Source organism: Hippocampus bargibanti, linkage group LG09 (assembly GCF_051943395.1).
Source record: "Hippocampus bargibanti isolate YZ-2025 linkage group LG09, ASM5194339v1, whole genome shotgun sequence".
NCBI lineage: Eukaryota > Metazoa > Chordata > Actinopteri > Syngnathiformes > Syngnathidae > Hippocampus > Hippocampus bargibanti.
In genome coordinates this window covers 13,582,501-13,606,425 of record NC_142742.1, presented here as the reverse complement: position 1 = coordinate 13,606,425, position 23,925 = coordinate 13,582,501, and the positions used below count along the sequence as shown (strand labels likewise).

General features: G+C 39.7%; 1 protein-coding gene across 3 annotated transcripts in view; it reads right to left on the bottom strand.

The window, feature by feature from the left end:
• Positions 1-23,925, bottom strand: part of evla (Enah/Vasp-like a) — a 49,195-nt gene that overhangs the window by 23,994 nt on the left and 1,276 nt on the right. For 2 of the 3 annotated variants that reach the window (XM_089003746.1, XM_089003748.1), the window contains exons 1-2: positions 18,997-19,187; positions 2,624-2,792 (exon numbers count right to left, since the gene is read on the bottom strand). In XM_089003746.1, the coding sequence (XP_088859872.1) occupies positions 2,624-2,792; positions 18,997-19,019 (192 nt within the window). In that variant the 5' untranslated portion in view covers positions 19,020-19,187. Of the gene's footprint in view, positions 1-2,623; positions 2,793-18,996; positions 19,188-23,925 lie in introns of those variants that run through there. The other variant, XM_089003747.1, reaches the window with a different exon arrangement.

The following is a 23,925-nucleotide window of genomic DNA, read 5'->3' as shown; positions in this document are numbered from 1 at the left end:
TGTCGACGACGAGGATGTGACAGTAGATCATTGAGAAACACGAGCGAGGTGTGCGTTTGTGTGACTTAGCATCCCACTACCAGTATGCTAAGTCGACCATTGCTACGTGTGGCTAAGGGTGTTTCTGTGTTGTCTAAGCAACGTCTCAGGCAATAGAAGAGATTGAAAAACTTTTGTTGATTTGGATTAATGAAAAGCAGCAAGCAGAGGACATTGTGAGTGAGGGTATTACCCGAGAAAGCACGGCAACTTCACTCATATCATCAAGAGGCAACGTGGAAGTTTGTCATCCATTGACAACTACCATTACAAAGGGAAGTAAAACAACTTTATTATATAGTACAGTTTATTTCTTTAATTACAATACAATAGAACATTTATTATACATAAAAGAAGGTGTATTTTGTGTAGTTTTAAGGCTTATTTAGGAGAAATTTTTTTCTGGGGACCTGGGAACGGATTATTTTCATTTTTAACGGTTTCTCGTGGGAAATACATGTTTGGCAGACGAACGTTTCGCCTTACACACACTTTCTGGGAACCAATTAAGTTCCTAAGCATACGTATCACTGTATTAGTTTATTTCCCCATAATCAATAATTTTCATTTCATAACATTTCTCTGGACCGTTCTTCTTCTAGTAGGTGTGTGTGAACGTTAGCCTCTATGTTGTATCATGTCATTCAAATCTGCTCAAAGCTTTCGGAAACAGTAATGGTAACCCCTTGTGATCTACACTGAACTGAGTGCCAGAGTGCTGCCGAACTATGACATCTGCTTTTTCCCATGCTCTGATTTGTTGGTCAAAGCGAGTTTTGCTTTAAAGGACAACCGACGTCACTTTGTTGTTTTTTAACTGACATCAGAAAAACGTTTTATAGCATCTAAAATACCCAAAAGACGCAGTATGATATTTTTAGTCAAATGCAAAACACCAATAAAAATGACTTCAAGTGTCCAAAATCTGCAAAAAATTGAGCTGCGAATTGGGCATTTTCAGAAAGTCCCGCCCCCAGTTCGTGACGTCACGCCAAGACGTCTTGCATTGCTTGTGAATCAAAACAATTGCTTCAGATTCGGAGAATATGCTTTCTTGTTACACATCCAGTTATGAATATGATTCAAATAGTTCTGAAGAGGAAAGCATACATGTTTGCAATCGATTAAAGAATGTATTTGGGCCATTTTGAGGCAACATTGGGGGAACATCTCTCACAAAAAAAGAGGCACAAAATGGCGACCTCCTGTGGCCACCTCCGTTTCCACAGGCTGATAAATTCCTTATATGGAGCTTGGACACCCTCTTCTGGCGGCTTTTGGGTGCAACACAATGTTTTCAGACCAAACAATACAGCAAAATACATTGACGTGATGGAATGACTGCTACAATGTGTCTTTTTTCGGTCAGGGGGCGGTCCTTTAGTGACGTCACGTTCGGAGTCGTCACCAACTCAAAAACAAGACTTCCTGAATATTCAGAGCGAGTCTTAAAATGTAAAATATAGCTATATGCGGTGGAATCTTATTAAAATACGCTCAGTAGAAGTCATTTGAAGCCATTTTACAAATTATGGACACAACTTGTCCGGAGACGTCGGTTGTCTTTTAAGACAATTATAATTTCCAAAACATGTGATCTGCGCACAATATATGCTTTTAAATCAATGTCTCTGGAGACATTGTCTATGTCGCAGTTCATTTTGTTTTTGTTGTGACAAAAGTATCCTCAATTGAAGTCATATGTAAAAAACATAACATAAGTTGAAGTATAATTCTCCTCCTGGTTAACCGCACAACATAATCATTACTTGATAATTGTAACAGTTAATGAATGACTGTTTTGCTATTTGTTCTTATAATGTATAGACAGCATCATACATGTATTGTCGGAGGCGGTCCCAGAGTGAATCAAAAACATTTCATTTTAACAAATAAAATACATTGGATGGAATGTTTGCCTCACATTCTGAAGGTTATAGGTTCAAATCAAAAGCGCACCTCACCTAATTTCCAAGAGTCAGTGGGCATCTGCTAAAATAGACAGGCTGGGAAACTTATTTGTACACTTATGTGACCCAATGAACAGTGACATTTTATTTTCCTTAAATAATGAAAATCTACCGCCAATTGATGCCTCCCTCAAAAGTTTGACACGTTTCTGTAATTACCTGTGGTGGGCTTAAAATGAAGGTAAGGAATGGCTTATGTTACTGAAGCTTGCTTGGCACCAATACGCCACTGGATGGCGCCAAAGTAATACTGTTATCACCAAATAGGAGAATAGGTTGATTTAAAAAAAAATGTAAAATATATCGAGGGTCGTTGTACAATTCATAAATATTTTTCAAAACAGACATTTTTATTTACCGATAGATTGATTTCATTTCAGTTTTTGAAAATAGATTATTTGCATTGAAATCCAAGCACAATTTAATGACCAGTGTCCATAATAAATGGTTATGAACATAAGCAGATCCACTGTATTTGCAGCTTTTCTGGCTCTCATCACTGATCCACACGTCTGTTGGAACGTTCACATGGAAAACATCCCATTGTGAGATTTTTGAAGGTGAAAATGCAAATGTGGTGCGTGAGTGTGAACACGGTGACAGTGCACACTCACCTGCTGGTCCTGCAGCTTAACACCCACTACCCTGAAGGTGTTGTTGGCAGTGTTGTGGTAGATGTTGATGCGACTGAACCCTTGCTGGCCCGGCTTGATGGGCACCCACTTCTTGCTGGCGTCATCGTAGACCATCACAGAGGCCCGAGCCTGGCAGATGCTCTGCTCGCTGTAACCAGAACAAATGCATCAGTGAAGGAAAGAGAGGGAGATTTTACATTTAAAATGATCCATCACTTTGGATTCAGTCACGCCCTGCTTATAACATGATATTCAAATACCATTAACATAATAGATTAAAACTAACACATAACGGAAATCTTCTTCTTTTCCTTTTGGCTTTTCCCTTCAGGGGTCGCCACAGCGAATCAATGTCCTCCATCTTTTGTGCAAATGAAAGGGGTAAAAACATCAAATTTATTTAATGTCTTTGAGAATGTTCTTAACTCCTGCTCCAATAGCAGTGATGATTTCAGCACAATAAGACAATCTGAAGTTGCCTTTGATGCATGAAAATGGCTTAATTTCCCCAATGTCTTGTTGTGCATCATAAAGTGGGTCGACACATACATTAACTCATTCACTGCCAGACGTGCAAAAATGTGTCCACTCCAGTGCCAGGGTTTTTGTCATTGTCACTTGAATTCCAGGACCCACAGAATATTGAGTTTTAGGAAAACATAAACATTCAATACAGTGTTAGAAATCTTAGACTGTCTTATTTTATTACAAAAAACAGTGAATTCCTAAATTATATGGGTCTGGAGGTATATGAGGTTGAAATGAGGGTGGCTGTCCAAAATACAATGCAATACATAGATACAGTATTGGTTTATATAGCACTTTAACTACGAACAAAGTGGAAAAAAGGGAAGTAATGCCCCCTTGTGGAAAAGAAAACCCATTGCCAGAGGCCATGGCCATCGCTTTATCGGCACCCGAGCATGAAAAAATAGAACACATTCAGGAATGGCGCCCTACGTCATATTTTCAGTTCCCGAATAAATTCAGGAATGGCAGTGAATGAGTTAACTACCAACAATCCAGCCTAATTTGAGCCTTTCTCTTCCCTTCTAATCCAAGTCGTCAAAAACCCAGTGGTCCTCTCACATGTCTAAAAGATTGTCTTGATCGATTATTCTGTGGTGTGGGGTGTGTTTTGTAATTCTTTTCTTCTTCGATCAGCTCAGAATGCAATCAGGACTGATAATTGTAAATATAAAATCAAATCAATATTCAAAATCATAAATTCAATGTGAGTGGTCAACACAGAGTTTAACCTGACTGTGGCGTGGAAAGGTTTGAAGCTTGTGCTGTTGCTGGACAAGAATTGAAGGGAAACTGCCTGTGTTTGTACATAATGTGTCTTACTCTCATTTCATTCACCACCATCAAAAAAATAAAATAAAATAAAATACATTTGCAACTTCTCTCTCGTGACCAGGTAGGTTTATCACAGAACTGACCAAATCCTTTAATTAAGGGATCAATCAATAACACACAAGATCAGCCAATCTCAAGTGAGTGGGACACGCGCTCCCTCTCGTGGTAAGCAAAAAAAAATCAATGCATTAGTTCCAATTGTATATACATGTGAAATGCCTTAAATGTTTTCATTTGTTGAGTTGTAGTTAGCTTTTAGGTAAATTTACTTATGTTTAAAATATTTAAAGAAAGTTTTTCATCTACAAACGGATTTTTATTTTTCCTGTCTTTAACTCATTCACCGCCAGACGATGTGCAAAAATGTGTCCATTCCAGTGCCATGGTTTTTGTCATTTTCACTCAAATTGCAGGACCCACAGAATATTGAGTGTTCGGCCTACATATACATTCAATGCAGCGTAAAAAAACACTGAAACTCTCTTCTTTCATCAGAAAAAAGTTGATTTCAAGCTTACTTGGTTGTAGAGTTATCTGCATTAAAAGTGGGTGCGACTGTACAAAAAGTAAATGCTGCCCCCTCGTGGGACGGAAATACATTGCCAAAGGTCTGACCGAAGCTTGAAACGCACCACCCCCCAATTCCCGCAATAAAAAAACCCGAACAAATTCGGGAATGGCGCTCCATGTCATGCTTTTCAATTCCTGAATAAATTGGTGAATGGCGGTACACACTCTGTTTAACTCCTCTCGAGAAATGTGCTTGCCCCACTGATTAAAAAGCATTAATATGTATAAAATATGTTGGCAAGTGTTATTTTTGATCCAAAGTACAGAGTTGTAGACAAAGGAACCTGCAGTGAAGGCGATGTTTCAACTTAAAAACCAAAGACTGCTGTGGATATGCTTAACGACTGATGACAATGCAACATATACTTTACGTTTGCTTTAAAGCACAAATAGCATTGCACTGTTAGTCCAGATTCTCATCGCACGAGCTTAATGTAGTTACCGTATGTGGTTCCTCAGCAATGAACACACAAATGTAATGTCTGACTTGAAATAAAACTAGGAGCGGGTGGGTAGTTGCCTGAAAAAGCTCAAAACCTCAAATGACGAAATTGACCCTTTTGGTCTTTCGTGCGGTTTGCTTGCTACAGCACATACTCATACTCATGAGTCCGGGATGAGGGTTTGTGTGTGTGTGTGTGCGTGTGTGTGTGTGCGTGTGTGTGTGCGTGTGTGTGTGTGCGTGTGTGTGTGTGTGCGTGTGTGCGCGTGTGTGTGCGTGTGTGTGTGTGTGTGTGTGTGTGTGTGTGTCTGTTATGATGTTTTTTTTTAATCCCCAATAGCACAGCAAGCTTCACACTGGAACTAAAAGAGGAGACGCATGGAAGGAGAGAACAACAATGAGAAAATAATGATTGTATTTTGTATCAAAATATTGTTTCCAGAGAGCTGAGAGGCAAGTCCAGATGCCTCCAAAATACTTTGAAGAAAAAGTTGGGTGATGTTGGAATTAAAATGTTACTGTTGTCGTAGATGTCCTGTCTCAAGTTATTACTGGATACGTTTCACACATAAAGCAAAAAAGTGCCTCTTTTCTATTTTCCCGCAAAAACAAACAAACAAAGAAACAAAACCCTAATTTGCAACTGCACTGATCGCAGGTAACAGACAGTGCCATTCAGAGAACTGTTTCTCAACAAATCAACAGCGCATGGCTAATTTCAAGTATGGATTCACACTGTACACAATTAGGATGTTATAAACATGTCTCACGCACAGTACTTAAGTGCGTGGTTGGCTTCTAGCAACCGTAATTACCAGGACCGGAAATACACTGGCCAATTAAGAGCTCTTGTATGCTTGCCATACTTGATGAAGCTGCCTTCTCTTTCCTATCTGTAAATTACCTTTAACTGCTATGCAGACTCGAGGTGACAACAGATAAAATACATCAGAGTATGCCTTCTTCAAATACAAGCTTACATTTTTATTGAATAGCCAGGTTTTGCCGAGCAGTTAGTGGTTTATGCAGTTCACTCAAGTGACTGTACATGTGAAGCTTGTTCATATGTAAAATTATGTCTCATAATACAAATACAAAAAAAAACAGTAATTAACTAATAAATGCCTCTGATGATCAGATACATCAGAGGGGGGTGGGAGTAGAGGGAATATAGCTACACAGCTAGCTAGCTCGCGAGCTACCAAGCTGGATTGATATATAGATAGACGGACGGACGGACAGAGAAAGATAGATAGAGAGATGGATAGATAGATAGATAGATAGATAGATAGATAGATAGATAGATAGATAGATAGATAGATAGATAGATAGATAGATAGATAGATAGATAGATAGATAGATAGATAGATAGATAGATAGAAAGGAATAGTGCAGACATGGATACCCTTGAACGTTTTCCCCTTCCACTGTTTTCATTGGTCTTCACATCTTCAGCCCATTTATGTGAGTAGTTTTATTAACGGAGTTTAGAAAAAGGGTGTGTGAAAGCGAAAACAAGAATAGCGTTGAGTGACTTGTGTGAAGAGCGAGTAAAAGCCACTTCTCTGTTGCTCAGAGGCTGACAAGGAAGCTGAACTTCCTCTTAAGTCAAGAGAGTAATTACTTTACCTGTAATACTTGGAGGGGGTCTATGATCGACCTGGCCAACTTCAGGTCATCCATAAGTTTGAGTTTGGCATGAAATTACTCATGTCTCCTGCCTGAATTCCAGTGATCACTGACTGGGAATGAAACACAGGCTACTAGGACCCAAGTCAAGTGAGTTTAAGACCTTACAACCGGTGACAATTTTCATAAACTGAATCAAAAAATAACCTTTTATACCATCAATGAATGACACGTTTAGATTCTCTGTCATTGGCCATAGGCACAATGTTTTTCCCCATTCCCTGCAGAAATACTTTGGAGAAAACAACGACCACAGGATGTGGTTGTGGTCATTTTTGCTCAACACCAAAAGTGACCAGAATGCACTGGGCTCCTTGCCCTCCAAACCAACACCCTTTGGCAATAACCCGCTGTGCCAGCAGGCAAGACAAAGGAACGTTTGAAACGGTCACGGTATTATGCAGTCACAAAGATGAAAATTATCTGCTTGGAGCAAGACAACCTTATAGTTACCAATTGATGCTAACATAATTGACTTTGGAAAGAGATCTGACTCATCTGCTCACGTGACTTGTGCAATTGAGAGGGGGCTGGCTGAAGTAAACACAGATGATGATGGCTGGCAGCATTTTTCTATCATTACAAAGAACAAGCACTGTAACATAAACGAGAGGTGACTTAAAGGACAACCGACGTCTCTGGACAAGTTGTCTCCATAATTTGTAAAATGGCTTCAAATGACTTCTACTGAGCGTATTTTACAAAGATTCCACCACATATAGCTATATTTTACGTTTTAAGACCCGCGCTGAATATTCCCGGAAGTCTTGTTTTTGAGTTGGTGACGAGTCCTCACCCTACGTCACTGAAGGAACGCCCCTGAGCGAGAAAGGACATACCTTGCATCACCTCAATGCATTTTGCGGTATTTTGTTTGGTCTGAGAACTTCGTGTTGATCCGTGTTGATGGCGAAATTAGAAGGAAAACACAAATAACGTGATGGTGAATCCTTGTGTTTGGCACCGAGCATCTATTTGATATTCACTGACAAAAATTGGAAGGAATTAAGCAGCCCGTTTCCACAGAGCTTTGTCGCCATCATCTGCCTCTTTTCGCTGCCACATCCCCCCCCCCCACCCAGATGACACACATTTGGTGCTACATTTCCCCCCTCAAAATGACACAGAATAAATTCTTTAATCGATTGCAAACATTTATTCTTTCCTTTTCAGAACTATTTGAATCATATTCATAACTGGATGAGTAACAAGAAAGAATCTGAAGCCATTGTTTTGATTCTCGAGCAAGGTAAGATGTCTTGCCGTGACACCACGAACAAGGGGGTGGCACCTTCTGAAATTGGCCACTTCCGGTTTCAAATTGAAGTACTTTCTAGACACTTTAAGTCATTTTTATTGGTGTTTTGCATTTGACTAAAAATATCATACTGCGTGTTTTGGGTATTTTAGATGCTATAAAACGTTTTTCTGATGTTAGTTAGGAAACAAAAAAGTGATGTCGGTTGTCCTTTAAAGTACCAATAAAAGTTGTGACATTACATCAATTTTACAAACTTGCGCCAGATTTATATCATTGCTTTCTACTTTTCTTGTAAACCTTTTTGAAGACAGCATGTCATTCACACATTTTCGGGTTAGTTCCACAACTTAACCGTTGACACAGAAGCACTTTTATTCCATGTTTGTTCTTGTTTTGGGTTTTCTTGTAGACGGTTATGCCGGTCCCCACCAAGTCACAGAAACATTCTCGTTTCGAAAAGTATTCTGGCAGAGCAGGTTTTGTGTGCTTTGTACATTATTTGTGCTATTTTGAACTCAACTAGGTCATAGACTTTCAGAGTTTGTTTTCATAAATAGTCAATTTTAGTTTGTATTGTCTAGGAACTGAGATAATTACACTTTCATTTTTTTCTGATGGAGGGCTAGGCAATTGTCATTAGCAGGAAGTTTTCAAGCCTCGGAGGGAGGTCATTCAGCCTTGTTGGTGTTCTGGGCGATTTATTGGGAAAAAGAATGTATTAGAGAGACACACACGATTTAAGGAATTGTGTGATGTTGGCCTTGGCTATGGTGACTTTAATGGTATAAGAGTTAAAAGCAACACTGAAATTATGGTTGAAAAAGAAATGGGTCGAAAGTGAAGCACATAATTCCTTCTTTCTAACCGCCCGAGGAGGACAAGGAAAGAAATGGGAACAGTTTGTGTGCAGTACCACATGATAAATATGATGATCACAAAAAATCTTTCCTCTTAACAAATTTTGTTTTTTTTCACTGCAATGAAGTGCACAAGATAGAGAACATGAGAGGGAGAGAGAGAGAGAGAGACAGAGCGAGAGACAAAGAGAGAGCGAGAGCGAGAAAGAGAGAGAGAGAGAGAGAGAGAGAGAGAGAGAGAGAGAGAAAGAGAGAGAGAGAGAATAAGAGAAAGAGAGAGAGAGAAAAGCATAAAGACGAGAAGGACATGGAAAGATGAAGATGTACAGCAACTAGAGGAGCAGGAAAATCTTCACCAACAAAGCAATGACACAAAGCCTTCTGCCACACTGAGTGCTTCCTTGTGTCAAATAGGCCTCGGGTCAGGAAAAGGAGGCCATGATGCAGAGCAAAGCTTTTGAATAAAGCAAAGCTTGCACACATGGTTTGACATATGTGCCCTCTTCTCTGTCAACATTCTGACGAGAGCAAATTTTTAATTGCAGTTCAAAGTCAAGAAACAATAGCTGGACGGGCTACCAATTTTCCAATGGGCAGGACAGTGAGGTGCAGGAAGCCTTGCTCGGTTCCCACCTGAGGACGGTCCTTCGATTACAGTTGCAATTAGGTAATTGTTTATGTCCTGCTCATTTGAGGACATAGGCGTTGCAATTTTGGGAGAGTCATCAGGCTTACACAGATCCCATTCACGATCTAGCCACTGACGTCTCATAAATGTGCTGTCAGCTCGTATTGAATGCAAAAGGAACCAAAAACGGTCACACAGTGTGGGTCCTCGACTTAGTACAAGCAACATAATGCAATCAGATTGTTTTTTTCAACATACGTCGGAAGTGCTTAACATGAATTGTTTCTTTGAGTCTAATCTTTTTTTATGGTCGTGGGAATCCAACATCAAAGTCCTGATTAAAGCTTGATTGATTGCACAGCCTTGCGCTCCTGATGGGTTCTGTTGAAGATGGAATGTAAATTGATTACAGTTAGGGACCGTTACTGTTTTAATGTCACAGATGCAACATTAGTGTCGCGATACGCAGAAAACAGAAGAGGATCAAAGTGACTGATATTTTCCAAACACATATTCATGTAACAAGAAGAGAGCTGAAGTGACTGGATAACAGGGACCTAAGATGTAATTCTTGCAGCAGACCGTGACTTTCTTCACTCTAATTAATAATCTTCAATAAATCATGACCTCTGGGACAATAGTCAGTCAGCTGAGAGCATTGACACCATCTGAGGAAACTTCCTGGGCGGTGCGGGAGGTAATTATGCACTTTAAGGCATCCTGCCTTCTGGCGAAGGTAACAGATATACAATTATCAGTGGAGAGTGACGGGGTTAAGGCAATTTCTTGTGTTTGTCCATACTCACACATCTCAGTAGGCTTCAATTGCTACTTCCACAGTCCTCAGGGGCTGAATACATTGAGGCAATGCATTGTATTGCATTGCTTTTATTTTATCTCCGGCGTGAACCAAAATGACGTATCAGACATTGTTATGGCGGTTGCATCATCGATGCATGATGCACCTTCATTGGTGACTGCATAGATTGAACTAAGTATCACCATGCAGATTAAAAGTTGACAAGGCCTTTTGGGGCAAAAGGGGATGGCGACCATGGGTAGGGAAGTGGAAATTGACAATATGGATGCCCATGTGTATGTGTGTGTGTGTGCGTGTGAGAAAGGGAGGAGCGGGGGTTCATCTGAAAGAAAACGGAGGTCGGTCTGACAGGCAGGATTAGAGGCGTTGTGCAGCAGGCCGATCATTACCTCACTGCAGTCCTAAATCTAAATTAAACAGGATTTAACTCTCATACAAGACCTCTAATCTGCTCAAGGGGGAAAGTAGTGCTTCAGGATGCCTGCAAGAGCTAAAAACAGCACAAACCAATGTTATTTCTGCACCTTTGTAAGACGACAGACCACATGCTTGTTAAAAACAAACAGCAGGATACAGCGGAAAATTATTTCAGGCTGTTGATGCGCAGACTGCCAATTAAAACACACCCAAGATCAAAGAACTACACAGTGAAAAATGTCACTTTTGGGCGTCTTTTTACCATTCTTTGATCATGCCACCACACCAGGGTAAAAATAAAGTCTGAAATAATTTCCAGAGAACAGGACATTTAACCTGCATCAATTAATGCAAAGAGAAAAAATGTGTCATTATTGGAGATTGTCAAACATAGTACAGTATATACAATATGTATATACGTACTCTACAAATGCATCATTGAAAAGGTACATTAAATACTGATATGTAGAGTTGTAATCTAAATTATGTCAACAAAGCCTTTCAAACTCTTGGTGATGACCAGGTAGTGACTTCTGAGCTCTTCCATTATTTTTTAATCTAAGTGCTGATACATACAAAGTGCAGTGTAACCCGTGTGAAATGGGCTGCAACTAAACCCGCTTGTGTGTGTATGTATGTGTGTTTGTGTGTAACCAGAGTAGTGAAGCCTTAATGGCATTAATGCCAACGTTGATGTGCTTATGTTCTTCGCTAAATGTCCCGTTGTGTGGTTGTTTGTGGAAAAGCTCAAGCAGCATCCGCTTGCCATACCCCAACATCTACTACTCAAGTCCGAAAAATAAGATCACAGACTACACAGTTACAGTCCACATGTGACCTACATTACATTTTCCCTGTCTCGGTGATTTGCATGTATTACAATTACATCCCCCATTCTGGGTATTGTGACTACAACGGCTGTTTGAAGAAAAAGCACCAAATGAAGCACAGAGGCACTAGTTTGCAATTTTGCCTGCGCGGTAGCCAGAAACCATGCATGAGTTCAATGTATGTGTGAGATATAAACATGTATGAAGAGCTTTGCTCTTAAGATATGCCTTCGTGTTTGGGATGAAGATGGAGTGGCTCCATTACTCAGATTTTTTTTTTCTCAGATTTAACAGAAAGGATCCAACTGGGATGGTGGGAGACAACAACGGCGTGTAAATCTACTTTGAAGTTAAAAACCATACACTTGATGACAAAAAAAGAAAATACATTGTAAAATCTACGGACACGGAAGGTCATCCGAAATAACTTAAATTCAGTTTGACAGATTAAGATGAAAGATTAGTATTTGAGATTTGATTAAATACAACAAGTAAAGATTTGCCTTCTGCACTGTTGGTTGATCACAATACCTTTCCACACACGCACACACACACGTTGTTTTACCTCAAAACCACCAAAAACAAAGTGCTGGCACCAACCTGCTGGAGATGTGGTTGTAAAACAGCCCAGAGTCACTGACGCTCTGAGGGAGGCCGTAACGCAGCACCCGTACCCGCTGGACATCCATTTTGGTTAACTGTTGTATGTAATATAACCTCGGCGGTAGTCCTATCCTCTTAAAAATCTCATGAAATGCATGCTAATCCACTCTTAGAAATCTTGTAACATAATTTAGAAAAGACAAAAGGCTGGACATGTCCAAGTGAAGCCTACACAATGACAGCGATGAACGTCCATCCGGCAACAAAGCGACGAGGGATGGACAGGCGGCACAGATGAAGTCATTGACTGGCCTAATGTCGCTCTGAAAACAGACGACCGTGTGTGTATGTGCGAGTGTGTGTGTCATTAAATTTCTGTGTTCTTTTCATTGTGTTAACCCAGGGGAGATTACCTCATATCCATCTCAAACAGATCCTAAAGCCCAGCCCCCTCATATCCACACGAGGGATAAACATTTCAGGAACACTATTATTTTGTGAAGGGGATGGCAGATGGATGATGGATATCGCAGGGTAACTCCTGATAGGGGACACTATTACTATATTTTGCATGAACACGTTCAACAATTTTTTCCTTGCATTTAAATACATTGACAACGTGTTTAAAATGTGTTTTATTAAGTGCTTAAAGCATGTGGAATGGATATTTTCAGATTGAATTGAGATTTAAAACAATGTTTCTGACCACAAACAATAACCAACGTCATTTTGTGAATAAATCAACCTGTGAAATATATATTTTTTATATTTAACACGCAATCATTTGAGTTTTATCCATTTCAATTGCTCAATCATCATTCCTCTTTTTACTATGCTGTGCGCATTTTTTAGCAGGTCAACTTCAATATTCAGTACGATTCAGTTAGATTTTACACTGAAAGCAAATAAATAAATAACACCCCAAAAATTATACAGAACCAACATTTCAATATTAATATGTTCATAAACTGTGGCATAAACATGACAATAAACAAAAAAGAAAACAAGCAAATAAATACACAAATAAATAAATAAATAAATAAATTGAAACCTTTCATGATATATCTTGAATTTATATGGTGATTGGGGGTGCTCCCTATAGCCCAGTGCGCCTAAATTATGGCCCATGGTGGCCCAGCATTGTCGCCACCCCAGAAAAAGCCTTTGTTGAGTTCAGTAGGGCACAGGTGTCAAAGTCAAGGCCTGGGGGCTGGATCTGGTCAGCCACATCATTTTAGGTGGCCCGCGAAAGCAAATCAAGCATGTCATGTTCCATGATGCTTGCTAAAGCATGAATGAATATTTTTCATCCCCAATAACCGTTGTTATTGTTGACTTCTGATTTCAAAATTGCTTATTTATGAATTTGTTGTGCCCAGTGTATGTCATACAACATTCAACATTGGCTTGCTAAAATTCTTTACCGCCCTCCAAAGGAAAACGGAACGACAATGTGGCCCTTGACAAAAATGAGTTTGACACACTTGCAGTAGGGAGAGCAGGGGTGTCATTTATTTTTGTTTTTGAATGGTTTCCTTGTTGGAACGCTGTAAAACTAGATACATGACCCTATATTTTTCTATTTACGGTACAGACTCGTTGAGAATTGGTTTTGTAATTAGAAGTTAATAATTATGGTTTAATCAACTATTGTTTAAGCTAATGGAATAAGGAGTTTGCTGACAAGAACTACAGTATATGATGTTCCAAATGACAAAGCATTCAGAGCCCCCAAAATGAGAAAATAGCCCCGAACCTGCCCTTGCCCGCGTCATATTCAGCAGAACAAAGCCTCTGAGGGGAATAGTGCCACCGTGTCATCTTTAGACAGCCATTTAGATGCAGGTAAAACAACACCACCCCTGCCGGTTGCAAATGTGTCGCATTATGCCTCAGTTGCTTCAAGAAATTATTAACCAACAATCAATGACATGCAATCAGCCACCAATGTTGCCAAAGCAACCCACAATTAAGTTAATTCCAAATGAGCTCTATTGACTGGCATGGGATGGACCTCTGAGGTCAGTCAAAGTAGAGACCGGCAGAATGCTAATTGTCCATTAGCACGCAGTGGGAATTGATTACCTTTCGGACTCAATTCAGGTCTTCCACTCACACTGCAGTGATTGGCTGACTGCCTCTACCAAATGTAGAGGCAGAACCTTCGCAACAGTCCAGCAAAGCAAAAAATTATTTGCTTGGTTTAAATGTAGCGTGTTGTTCAAAAAAGCTAGTAAAGCTAGCTATTTAGCCCTGGAAGTTCCCCGCTTTGATGCGTCCCATGGACAAAACAATTGAAAATGTGGTTCACAATATCAAGCTACCTGTGACTCATAAATTGTATCGTTGGTTCAGCTGGCTTGTGTAACACTTGTGTGGAAGACTGAGTAAATGATAACAAGTTCCATTTACTACAAGCGAGGTTGTACCCTGAAGAAGGGACATGCATATGGACACAGACTCTTTTGAGAACGACATTCATTTCAACGCACACTGTAAAACCCAACAAGTTGAAAGTACTCAAATTTTTTATGGCAACTGATTACGTCAAAATTTTTGAGTACAGTTTACTCAAAAGTTTTGAGTAACCTGTATAGGTTACTCAAAACAGGTTACAGGTTACTAAAAACTTTTGAGTAAACTGTACTCAAAAATTTTGACGTAATCAGTTGCCATAAAAAATTTGAGTACTTTCAACTTGTTGGGTTTTACAGTGCAGTCATTTACGCTCTGTAAATTGACAAACCAGGTCATGTAAATTTAAAAGAATACAAAATAAGGAATATAAATAAATGTTGCTGGTTTTGTCTGCCCTGAATATCTGACAAAAATAAACTGCTTTAACTTCCAATGGGAAAACATTGAGACGGTCAAAACCTTGTCACAACAAAGTCATACGAAAAAAATGTTTATCTATGTATTGCAAATCAAGCAAGTCACCAGGTAATCATGGTTTAATTGATAAGAAAATAACCGCAAGGTACCTGATGGACAAAAGTTGGGGAAAACAATTTACTTTAAAGTGAACAAAAATCAACGGCAGTAGTCAAACAATGGCCACCGCTACAATAGATGCTTTACCGTAATTATTCATCCTTTTTCGAAAAATTAACATCACTCCTCAATTTGACACTTTGCTGTGCTAGCCTCGGCTACCAAGCTGACCACATACGTACCGGTAGTTTAAAAAAAACATCATATGATTCAACCATACAACGTAAGCATTTTAAAGTGAAACGGCTGTGAATATTCCCCCCAAAAACACAACAGAACATCTGAACACGGACCTGAAATTAATTAGGAATTGAAAAAAAAAGAAAGACCCGATGTAACCCCACTTGAAGAGTGCACAAATTGTTGGTGAAGTTTGTGAGGAGTTGGACAGAAAGTATCAAGGGTGGATTTATTCCATGTGCCACACACCACAAGTGTTATGTCCATAAAATAGCAAGAAAGAGATCCACAGTTGAGTGATAGAAACCAGAATTCATTTTATCCCTGCATCCGTTTTCAATCATGTTTGTCCTTCTTATAGTTGTGGGTGAGCTGGAGCCTGTCCTAGCTGACTTCTGCAGAGATACAAAGTACACTCTGGATTATTTGCCAGCCAATGGCAGGGCACAAACAACGATCCACACTCGTGTTCATTCCTGGTAGTATGGACAGTTTAAAGCAGTGGTCTCAAACATGTGGCCCGGGGGCCAGATGCGGCCCCCGAAACAATATTTTGTGGCCCGCCTTGATATGAAAGATTAATGTTAGTGCGGCCCGCATGATTGATATAAATGAAACTTGTGTGTGGAGCTGAACAAGTAGGCAAGAGAATCCATGTTTAGGACAGTTCATGTTCAATATTTTCTTTCTGTTAAGAAAGTTAAAGGTTAAAGAACTGTGAATACAGATATTTGAAACTTTATTAAAATAATTAGTTTTCCTGTGTTTTTTTCTGTCGTCTGTATCTGTCTTATGATTATTATAATTATTTTATTTATTTATTACTGGTTAATTTATTTGTTATTCATTTTTCCATTTATTCCTTTAATTCATTTTTGTGTGTTAAAAATAAAGATTTTGAGAACATTGGAATGTTTTATATGTGATTTTCTTGTGGAAATCCTGATGCGGCCCAGCCTCACCCAGACTCTGCGTACAGTAAATTGAGTTTGAGACCCCTGGTTTAAAGTGTTTATTGAACAAAATTCATGTGTAAAGAAGCAGGAAGATTTGGAGAAACACACACACACACACACACACACACACACACACACACACGCACACACACGCACACGCACACACACACACACACACACACACACACACACACACACGCACACACGCACACACATACAAGCAAGAGTCAACAGTACCATTCGAAACAGGAAGGCTGGAGTCCACATGCAAAATTGAGAAGCACGAAGAATATGTGCTTACCGCTACACCACTGTGCCAACGCAACACCCCGTATTGTCATCTATATTATCTAAATTAAGTATCATTTGTGAAAAAAATGGAGGCAGTAAAGCTCATCCACAATCTCTGACTGATACACACAATCTATAAGAAGTATAAACTAAACTAAACAAAACTAAACTAAACTAAACTAAAAATATAAGATCACAGGGAGTTTATTTCTGATGTACACATATGTGGTGCCACTCGCATATTATTATTTTTATTTACTTTTATTTTGTCTTCACTGTGGTCAACATCTTGGCAGTATGTAACATTTTTAACAACCTCTGGTGAGTATTTCTCAAAATAGCAAGTGCAACAGTCATCATGTTAGTAACATTTTAATTTTCTGCACATTGGAGGGAAGGGCATTATTCGGACTGTAAGGATTTGGGAGGCCCAGCTAACAGCATAAATATATGAGTTAGCGGTTTGTTGCGCAATAACTGCACACTTAAAAAATATAGAAACACGTGTATGCTGATTATTATTATTTTTTTGTGAATGTTAACAATTTATTTCTTGACAAGAACTATTGTATTTTTCGGTGTATAAGGCACACCCAAGAGCCTGCATTTTCTTCAAAAGATGACCCTGCACCTTATACGCCAGCGCACCTTATACCCTGACTAAAAATTGAGCCACAACAAGTCTTACAACTAGTCATCAGCCACCAACTTCTTTTCCGCCTGTATTACACGATCCATGCCGGGATATGTAAAAAAACGTAACCCCAGCCTCGACTGTAGCACATTATAATGTGTTGTAACTTATATATGGAAAACCTTTTTAAACACATTATTTGAAGGTACACCTTATAGTCCGGTGCGCCTTATACGTATATGGAAAACATTTGAAAATACATTATTGATTGAGGGTGCACCTTATAGTCCAGTACGCCTTATACATCGGAAAATATCCAACATCAACACAAATAGCAGCTCATTGAAAGAACACATTTAGTGCTTCATATTAATACATTCAAATAATAAGGAATACAGTCAGGACTAGCATGGTGGGTGGCCGACAACTCATGTTCCAGTTCTTCACAGGATGAACCTCGTTGGAAAAAAAAATGCCCAACGCTGTCATAGCCCAATAAATGCCTGGAACTTTCTGCAGCTTATGATATAAACACCTCTGACCACTATATGAGCTAACCATGCCAACAACTGCAACTATTCTCAACACTGCAGTTAAAATTTGCAGTATGTAACATAATTACATAACATAATTGCAGAAACAAAACAGACACACAACGACCCATCCCAGTATGTTAACACTGATAGTGACTATCAATTGCTCATTTAACCATGAGTGATTGTTATGGATGCATGCAATGTATAGACATAAGCAACCCTCCCCCAACTCATCTCCTACACTCTCCACTCCACCTTCCTCAACATTCTAATCCTGATCCTTAAAGACATAGGCGGCTTCCATCCCAGGAAGAAAATACTTCAGAGATAACATGCAAAGTCCATCCATCCATCCCGTATTCGATAGCGCTTGTAGTCTTTCAGGTTGTGTGTGAGATAAAGCTTATATTTGACTTTGGGTTAGAGGTGGGGTACACCGTGGACTGATCACCAGCGAAGCACAGGAAAAATAACCCAACATTAAACAAACACATATTTCCTGCCTATTGACAAGTGAGTGTGTCTTCAATGAACTTTGCATGTGTGTTTTGGAAGTTTTGGAACAGCGAAGGATGCCACAGTCCCCAACACAAGCCAAACGTGGAGAAAGTTGCATGCAAACTTGAGCCATGACCTTCAGGGGTATGAGTCGGGTTTGATGACCACGGGGTGGAAGTCATTGGATTCAAAACTAAATCAATAAAAGAGAGATTGTTGTAGCCACAGAGTAAAAGATGACTTGACAGTAGATTACTCGAGCGCACGCAATCAAGCTAGGAATAACGTCCCACACATCTGTATTTGGAGCATCACATCCTAATCTGCCAAAGTCCCGATATCACGGCGTCATCTGGTTCCATAGTCCCACTCACTCTGCTGTTGAGCGATTAAGCGCTTTCTATCCCGCACTTCCTGTGCTGACTTTCTCACACTCGCATGCAATTCAGAAGGGAGAGATCCCGCGAGGCTCTGCAAACAGCTGACAGAGGTAAGTCATTCCCTCCACTGGAGGAAAATATTCAGCCACTAAAACAAAACGGAGCTTGGCTGGGGTAAAGAAACCCAGATAGAGAGAGCGAGACAGAGAGATTGAATCGAAAAAGGCAGAAAAATAAGCAATATTTTTTTTCCAATCCGTGGCTGGAGAGCAAGGGAATTACATCCAGGGAACATTTTGTGGTCACGCAGTTTAAAGAAAGAGGAGCCAGCAGACACATTCCAAAGCCATCTTCTATCACACTCGCTCAAACAAAACAATGAAGCAAACATAGGGTTGTCCTACCCGAAATCATCAAAAGAATACATGTCGCCGGCCGTCCCGTCCTGACAGCAAATACTGGAGGTGTAAAGGAGCAGATTATGGAGAAGAAAATGAGGTGTTAATCTGAGAGGAGAGACCGATAAGCATGCTGCCGGCGTCAAAGCTTTCCTTCTTCACATCTTCCAAAGAGCAGAGTGAGCCTGAGACGCTGTGAACATGACGGGTGCAAAGAGATTGTGAGAGAGAGAGAGAGAGAGAGAGAGAGAGAGAGAGAGAGAGAGAGAGAGAGAGAGAGAGAGAGAGAGAGAGAGACAGAACATGCGACCGGCCAAGACCAGTCGCCTCACTCTTTGTTTGTGAGGAATGCTGACTTTCTGCCTCCAGCGAATCTTTTTCTCTGGATAGACATTTTTGCTACAAAACCTTTATCTATAAGATCACACAAACAATTTCCGGCCCATCGTATTCCTGAAGGCTCTGAAGTGGAAACAGTTATGGACGCAGCTTTGTAAAAGACACGGCAAACCGCAGTCAACCATTTGTTACAATGGCTTTTGTTTCCCAGAGCGGTTTGTTTGAACTTTTTGTGGTTCTTTTTCAAAATGATCCAAAACACCCAAAAGCATTTCAAAATGTCTCGCACTGCTTGGGAACTTGCTAGCTGTTGTACAAACAACCAGAAGACTCTGGTGCGACAAAGAGCAATGTTTGGAACATGTACTCTCTACGCAGACATGATGTTACAATTTCCAGTACCCATACAAAGATGAGGAACACAGAAGTTGGCTGCAATTCGTTTTTTCCTGAAAAGATCATCTCAAGGTTGTAAGTGTGCAGATTTTAAGCTTGTGTTACAACAATCACAAGAGGAGAAGAGAATGGTATCTCGTAAGGCTTGAGAGCAGTGTCACAAAAACATCAGGTATAATTTCATGTGTATGGGGGACGCAACACTTTCGTATTAAACAGTTCATATATGACGTGTGTGGCCCAATGTAAGTTCAGAGGTTTGATGTTAAAATTTGTTCATAACAGCCCTCCTTGTTACCATGCAGTTGTAGTCGCGAGGGTGATATAAGATATAAGGCAGGGGTGCTCACACGTTTTCAGCATGGGAGCAACTTTAGAAATGACCAAATCAAAATGATCTACTCAATATATTTATTGAGAAATATATTGAGGGTTCTTGCAACTTATGTGCGTGTATAATTAACCGCATACGTTGCACAACACAACATAATTATGTATGCACATTTTTACCGTTACATGAGCTCACATAACTGGCAGACGAGACAAACGCACTTTGAAAATGTCATAGTGAAAAAAAAGTCCTCCCCCCATTCCGTATGAAAGGGATACTTTTTCTTCTTCTTACTTGGTCCAGCTCCCCTTATACCCTATCTTGCGTTTAAGAGGAAAAAAAAACGAGTGAAAAATTAGGATGTAACTCATGACTAGTTTGTTAACTTTGCAACGCTCAGGGCCGTTGTTGGAGCACAGTGTACCTAATAATGACATGTCATCTGACTGGTTGTCCAGTGTATCAATCAAGTGAAGGGATGGCTGATAGGCTGACATCTTGTTTTTATTCCAAACAACTCAACTTTATTTGTATAGCGTCAGTTCATGACAATGCCACATCACTTTGTCATGCGACCGACCAATAGGACCTTGACTCGTCGATGGCAATTGACGTATTGAGCACCCCTGATATTAGGTATAAGAGTTTGGCTGGTTCCGATGACTGCTTTCAGGTGAATAAGACTGTTTATCTGCTCCCAAATTGTACCGAGAATAAGTACGAAAACTATGCAACATGAAAACATCTGTTGGAACGACACCCTAACAACCGATAAAAATAGAGGTGTGAACGAGGGTTTCCTTTGGATTTGCATCTCAGAAGGACTTAACAGTGAAAATACTCAACAGTAGCATACCGGTAGTTTGCTGAATTTATTGGCTATGTTTCATGATGACGATATATACTGGTAACTACAAAGGTCCAAACCTTTGCCAAGGCTGAACTGTTTACACATGGAAAAATTATAAATGACATTTAAAAATAAAAATCTGAAATTAAAGATTCCTTTCCTTTCCTCTTACTTTCATCACTTTGCTGCTGTGAAATGTAAATTTCTCCACTGCGAGACTAATACATGTTAATTCGATCCAATCCAAAGTATCACATCAACTTTTCTTTTCTAGCTCTCTCAAGTTCTCTGTTTCTAAGACAAGGCGACCTCAGCAAAATCCACCCTGTGCATAACCCATTGCTTTAGTATAGTAAAAACAGGCACTGTGTCTTTGGCAATGTTACCTGGGACTGTCCCACACTGGCCTCCTTTCTTTTCAAATAGAAACCAATGTGAAAATGTTTGATTTGTGTTGTCTGTTAGTTAGCGGGAATTAAAATCACAAGTCACTTTTTACAAAATCGGGGGCAAAAGTAGAGGTAATAGTTGCTGAATATAACAACCAGATCCTGAGATTGGCAGCACAGAGTATGTTTTTTGTAAACTGGCTCATCTCTGTCACCAGTCATGTTGTTTGTGAAAGCAGTGCATGACAAGGACGATGATGGATGAATCGTAAATTTAATTCAGTGTTGTATGACTACGTTCATATCCATTAAACAGGTCAGAAATATTAATTTTTTCCCCCAAAAATAAATACCGTATTTTCTGGTGTATCAGGCGCACTGGACTATAAGGCGCACACCCAAAGAATTGTGTATTTTCAAACATTTTCCATATTTAAGGACTATAAGGTGCCACCTCAATGAATGACATATTTTGAAAAGGATTCCACTTATAAGGTGCACCACATTGTATGGCGCTACTGTACAGGCTGGGGTTACGTTTTACCGCACACTACTTCTTCTACGGTGGGCCGAAATGGAATCGGCGGCTGTTGACGGTAGTTGTGAGACCGGTTGTGGCGCAATATAACTTCAAATACTGTATAAGGCCGATCGGATTATAAGGTGCAGGGTCATCTTTTGAAGAAAGCCTTTTTGGTGCCCCTTAAACACTGGAAAACATGGGAAATGCTTTACTTATGACTATGAGGTTGGGTTTGAGAAGGAAAAAAAAAAAAACAATTCTTTGCAAAAGGGGTCCCTGGACGTTTGAAAACCGCTCCGCTTGTTATTATTTTAAATCAGAGATAACATTTTCATAAAGGCTCCTGATGCCTTATATTTATATAATTCATAACAATGTCAAAGGGTGCTAGAAAGTAAGATACAACGCTGCCTCTCTCATGCGTCGCCTATTGAAGCAATTGATGCCTCAAATGTTTCGGGTAGAAAACGAAGAGACTGCTTTCAGAACAGGGAAATTCATTTCACATGCACGCTAATAAATTTGCATGGAACTGTCTCCAATTGAACATACAGTGCGGGAATTGTGACGCTTCAATTCCCATTGACTATGAGTACATTTTAGAAGCATTTCTTTCTCCTGGAACGTCAGCATAAACTGACACTGAACCTGTTAATGAAATGACAGGAGGATTGGAGGGAGGGGGGGGGGGGGTATGTTGATGGCGCAACATCCGGAGGCGAGACTCACGAGTCAGCGTTTTGCATCCCGCCGGCACTTCTACCTTTTCCTACCGTGACTCACCACAGCGGTCAGCCTGCATTAATAGATGAGGATGGACGCCTCGCATTTGAGCCCCTTGCGCCCGTTTCAAACCCAAGTTACACGCATAGGGACACGCATTGCCAAGCAAATTATAGCATGCGGCCTGACAAGAAGCAAGAAGCACTACAAGCCAATAAAAGCACTTTGCCTAAAAATAACTCTCGTACAGGCATTTGCATTTACGCTACAAAGAAGCAGCCCCCCCCCCCCCCAATCATCTTGCGGACTTAAATTGTTCTTGTCTGTGGCTTTGTGGAAAGTCACCATCATCACTAAACAGTTCTGTCTTGCAGATGAAGCAAAATGAAATTCACTATTTGGCCATGACCAACACAGGCGGTGTTGATTAAGTCTCAATGAGTTTGCTGTCCAAAGACATTCAGCGAATCCACAGCTGTATAGTATGCACGATTTCATCGACAGTCATATCTGGAATTATGGTTCCACGTTTCTCAAAATCTGAACTGCCTTTTGCATACATGTTTCAGAAATCATAAATCGAGAGATGTTTGTACTTGCGACTCTGTGGTGTGTGTTAAAATAATGCATTACAAAAGTGTAAATTAGAAGTAAATAAAACACAAAAATGCTTTCTTTGTTTATAAATTCAATTAGTATAAAATGTATTTTTTTTTTTTTTACATTTTCTTTTGTTTCACCTTACAAATGAACTGTCTGTATTGTGGCAAAAGCCGCTTTATAAAGTGAGGATTGTGAGGATTGTGGTAAAAATCGGGAGTCCCCTGACCAAATCGTGAAACTTAACATGTATGTCTTTGGTTGATTTTTGACACACATGAGTTGTTCATTATATCCAATGCTCATAATAACCCACACTAGTATTCTGAGATTTGTTTACATTTGAGTCATCAGAAAATTTTGATTTGACAATTGCGTTTCGACGCCTACTCAAACCCCAATTCAAATCACCACGGCAAATAGTGAAAAAGTCTTCCCAAAAAAAGTTGTTTATTCGGGCTCACAGTTGAAGTCTACTGTAGATACACAGTGTGTATAAACAGTAGATTTCAACTATATATATATACAGTAAAGTCTCGTTATATCGATATTCAAGGGAGTCCGAAAAAATATCGATATAACCGGGACTATCGATATATCCGACCCTGTTTGCATGTAATTTTCTCCGTGCGTGCATAGAAATAGTATCGATATAACCGGGACTATCGATATATCCGATATCGATATAACGAGACTTTACTGTATATATATATATATATATATATATATATATATATATATATATATATATATACACACACACACACACACACCCACACATTTG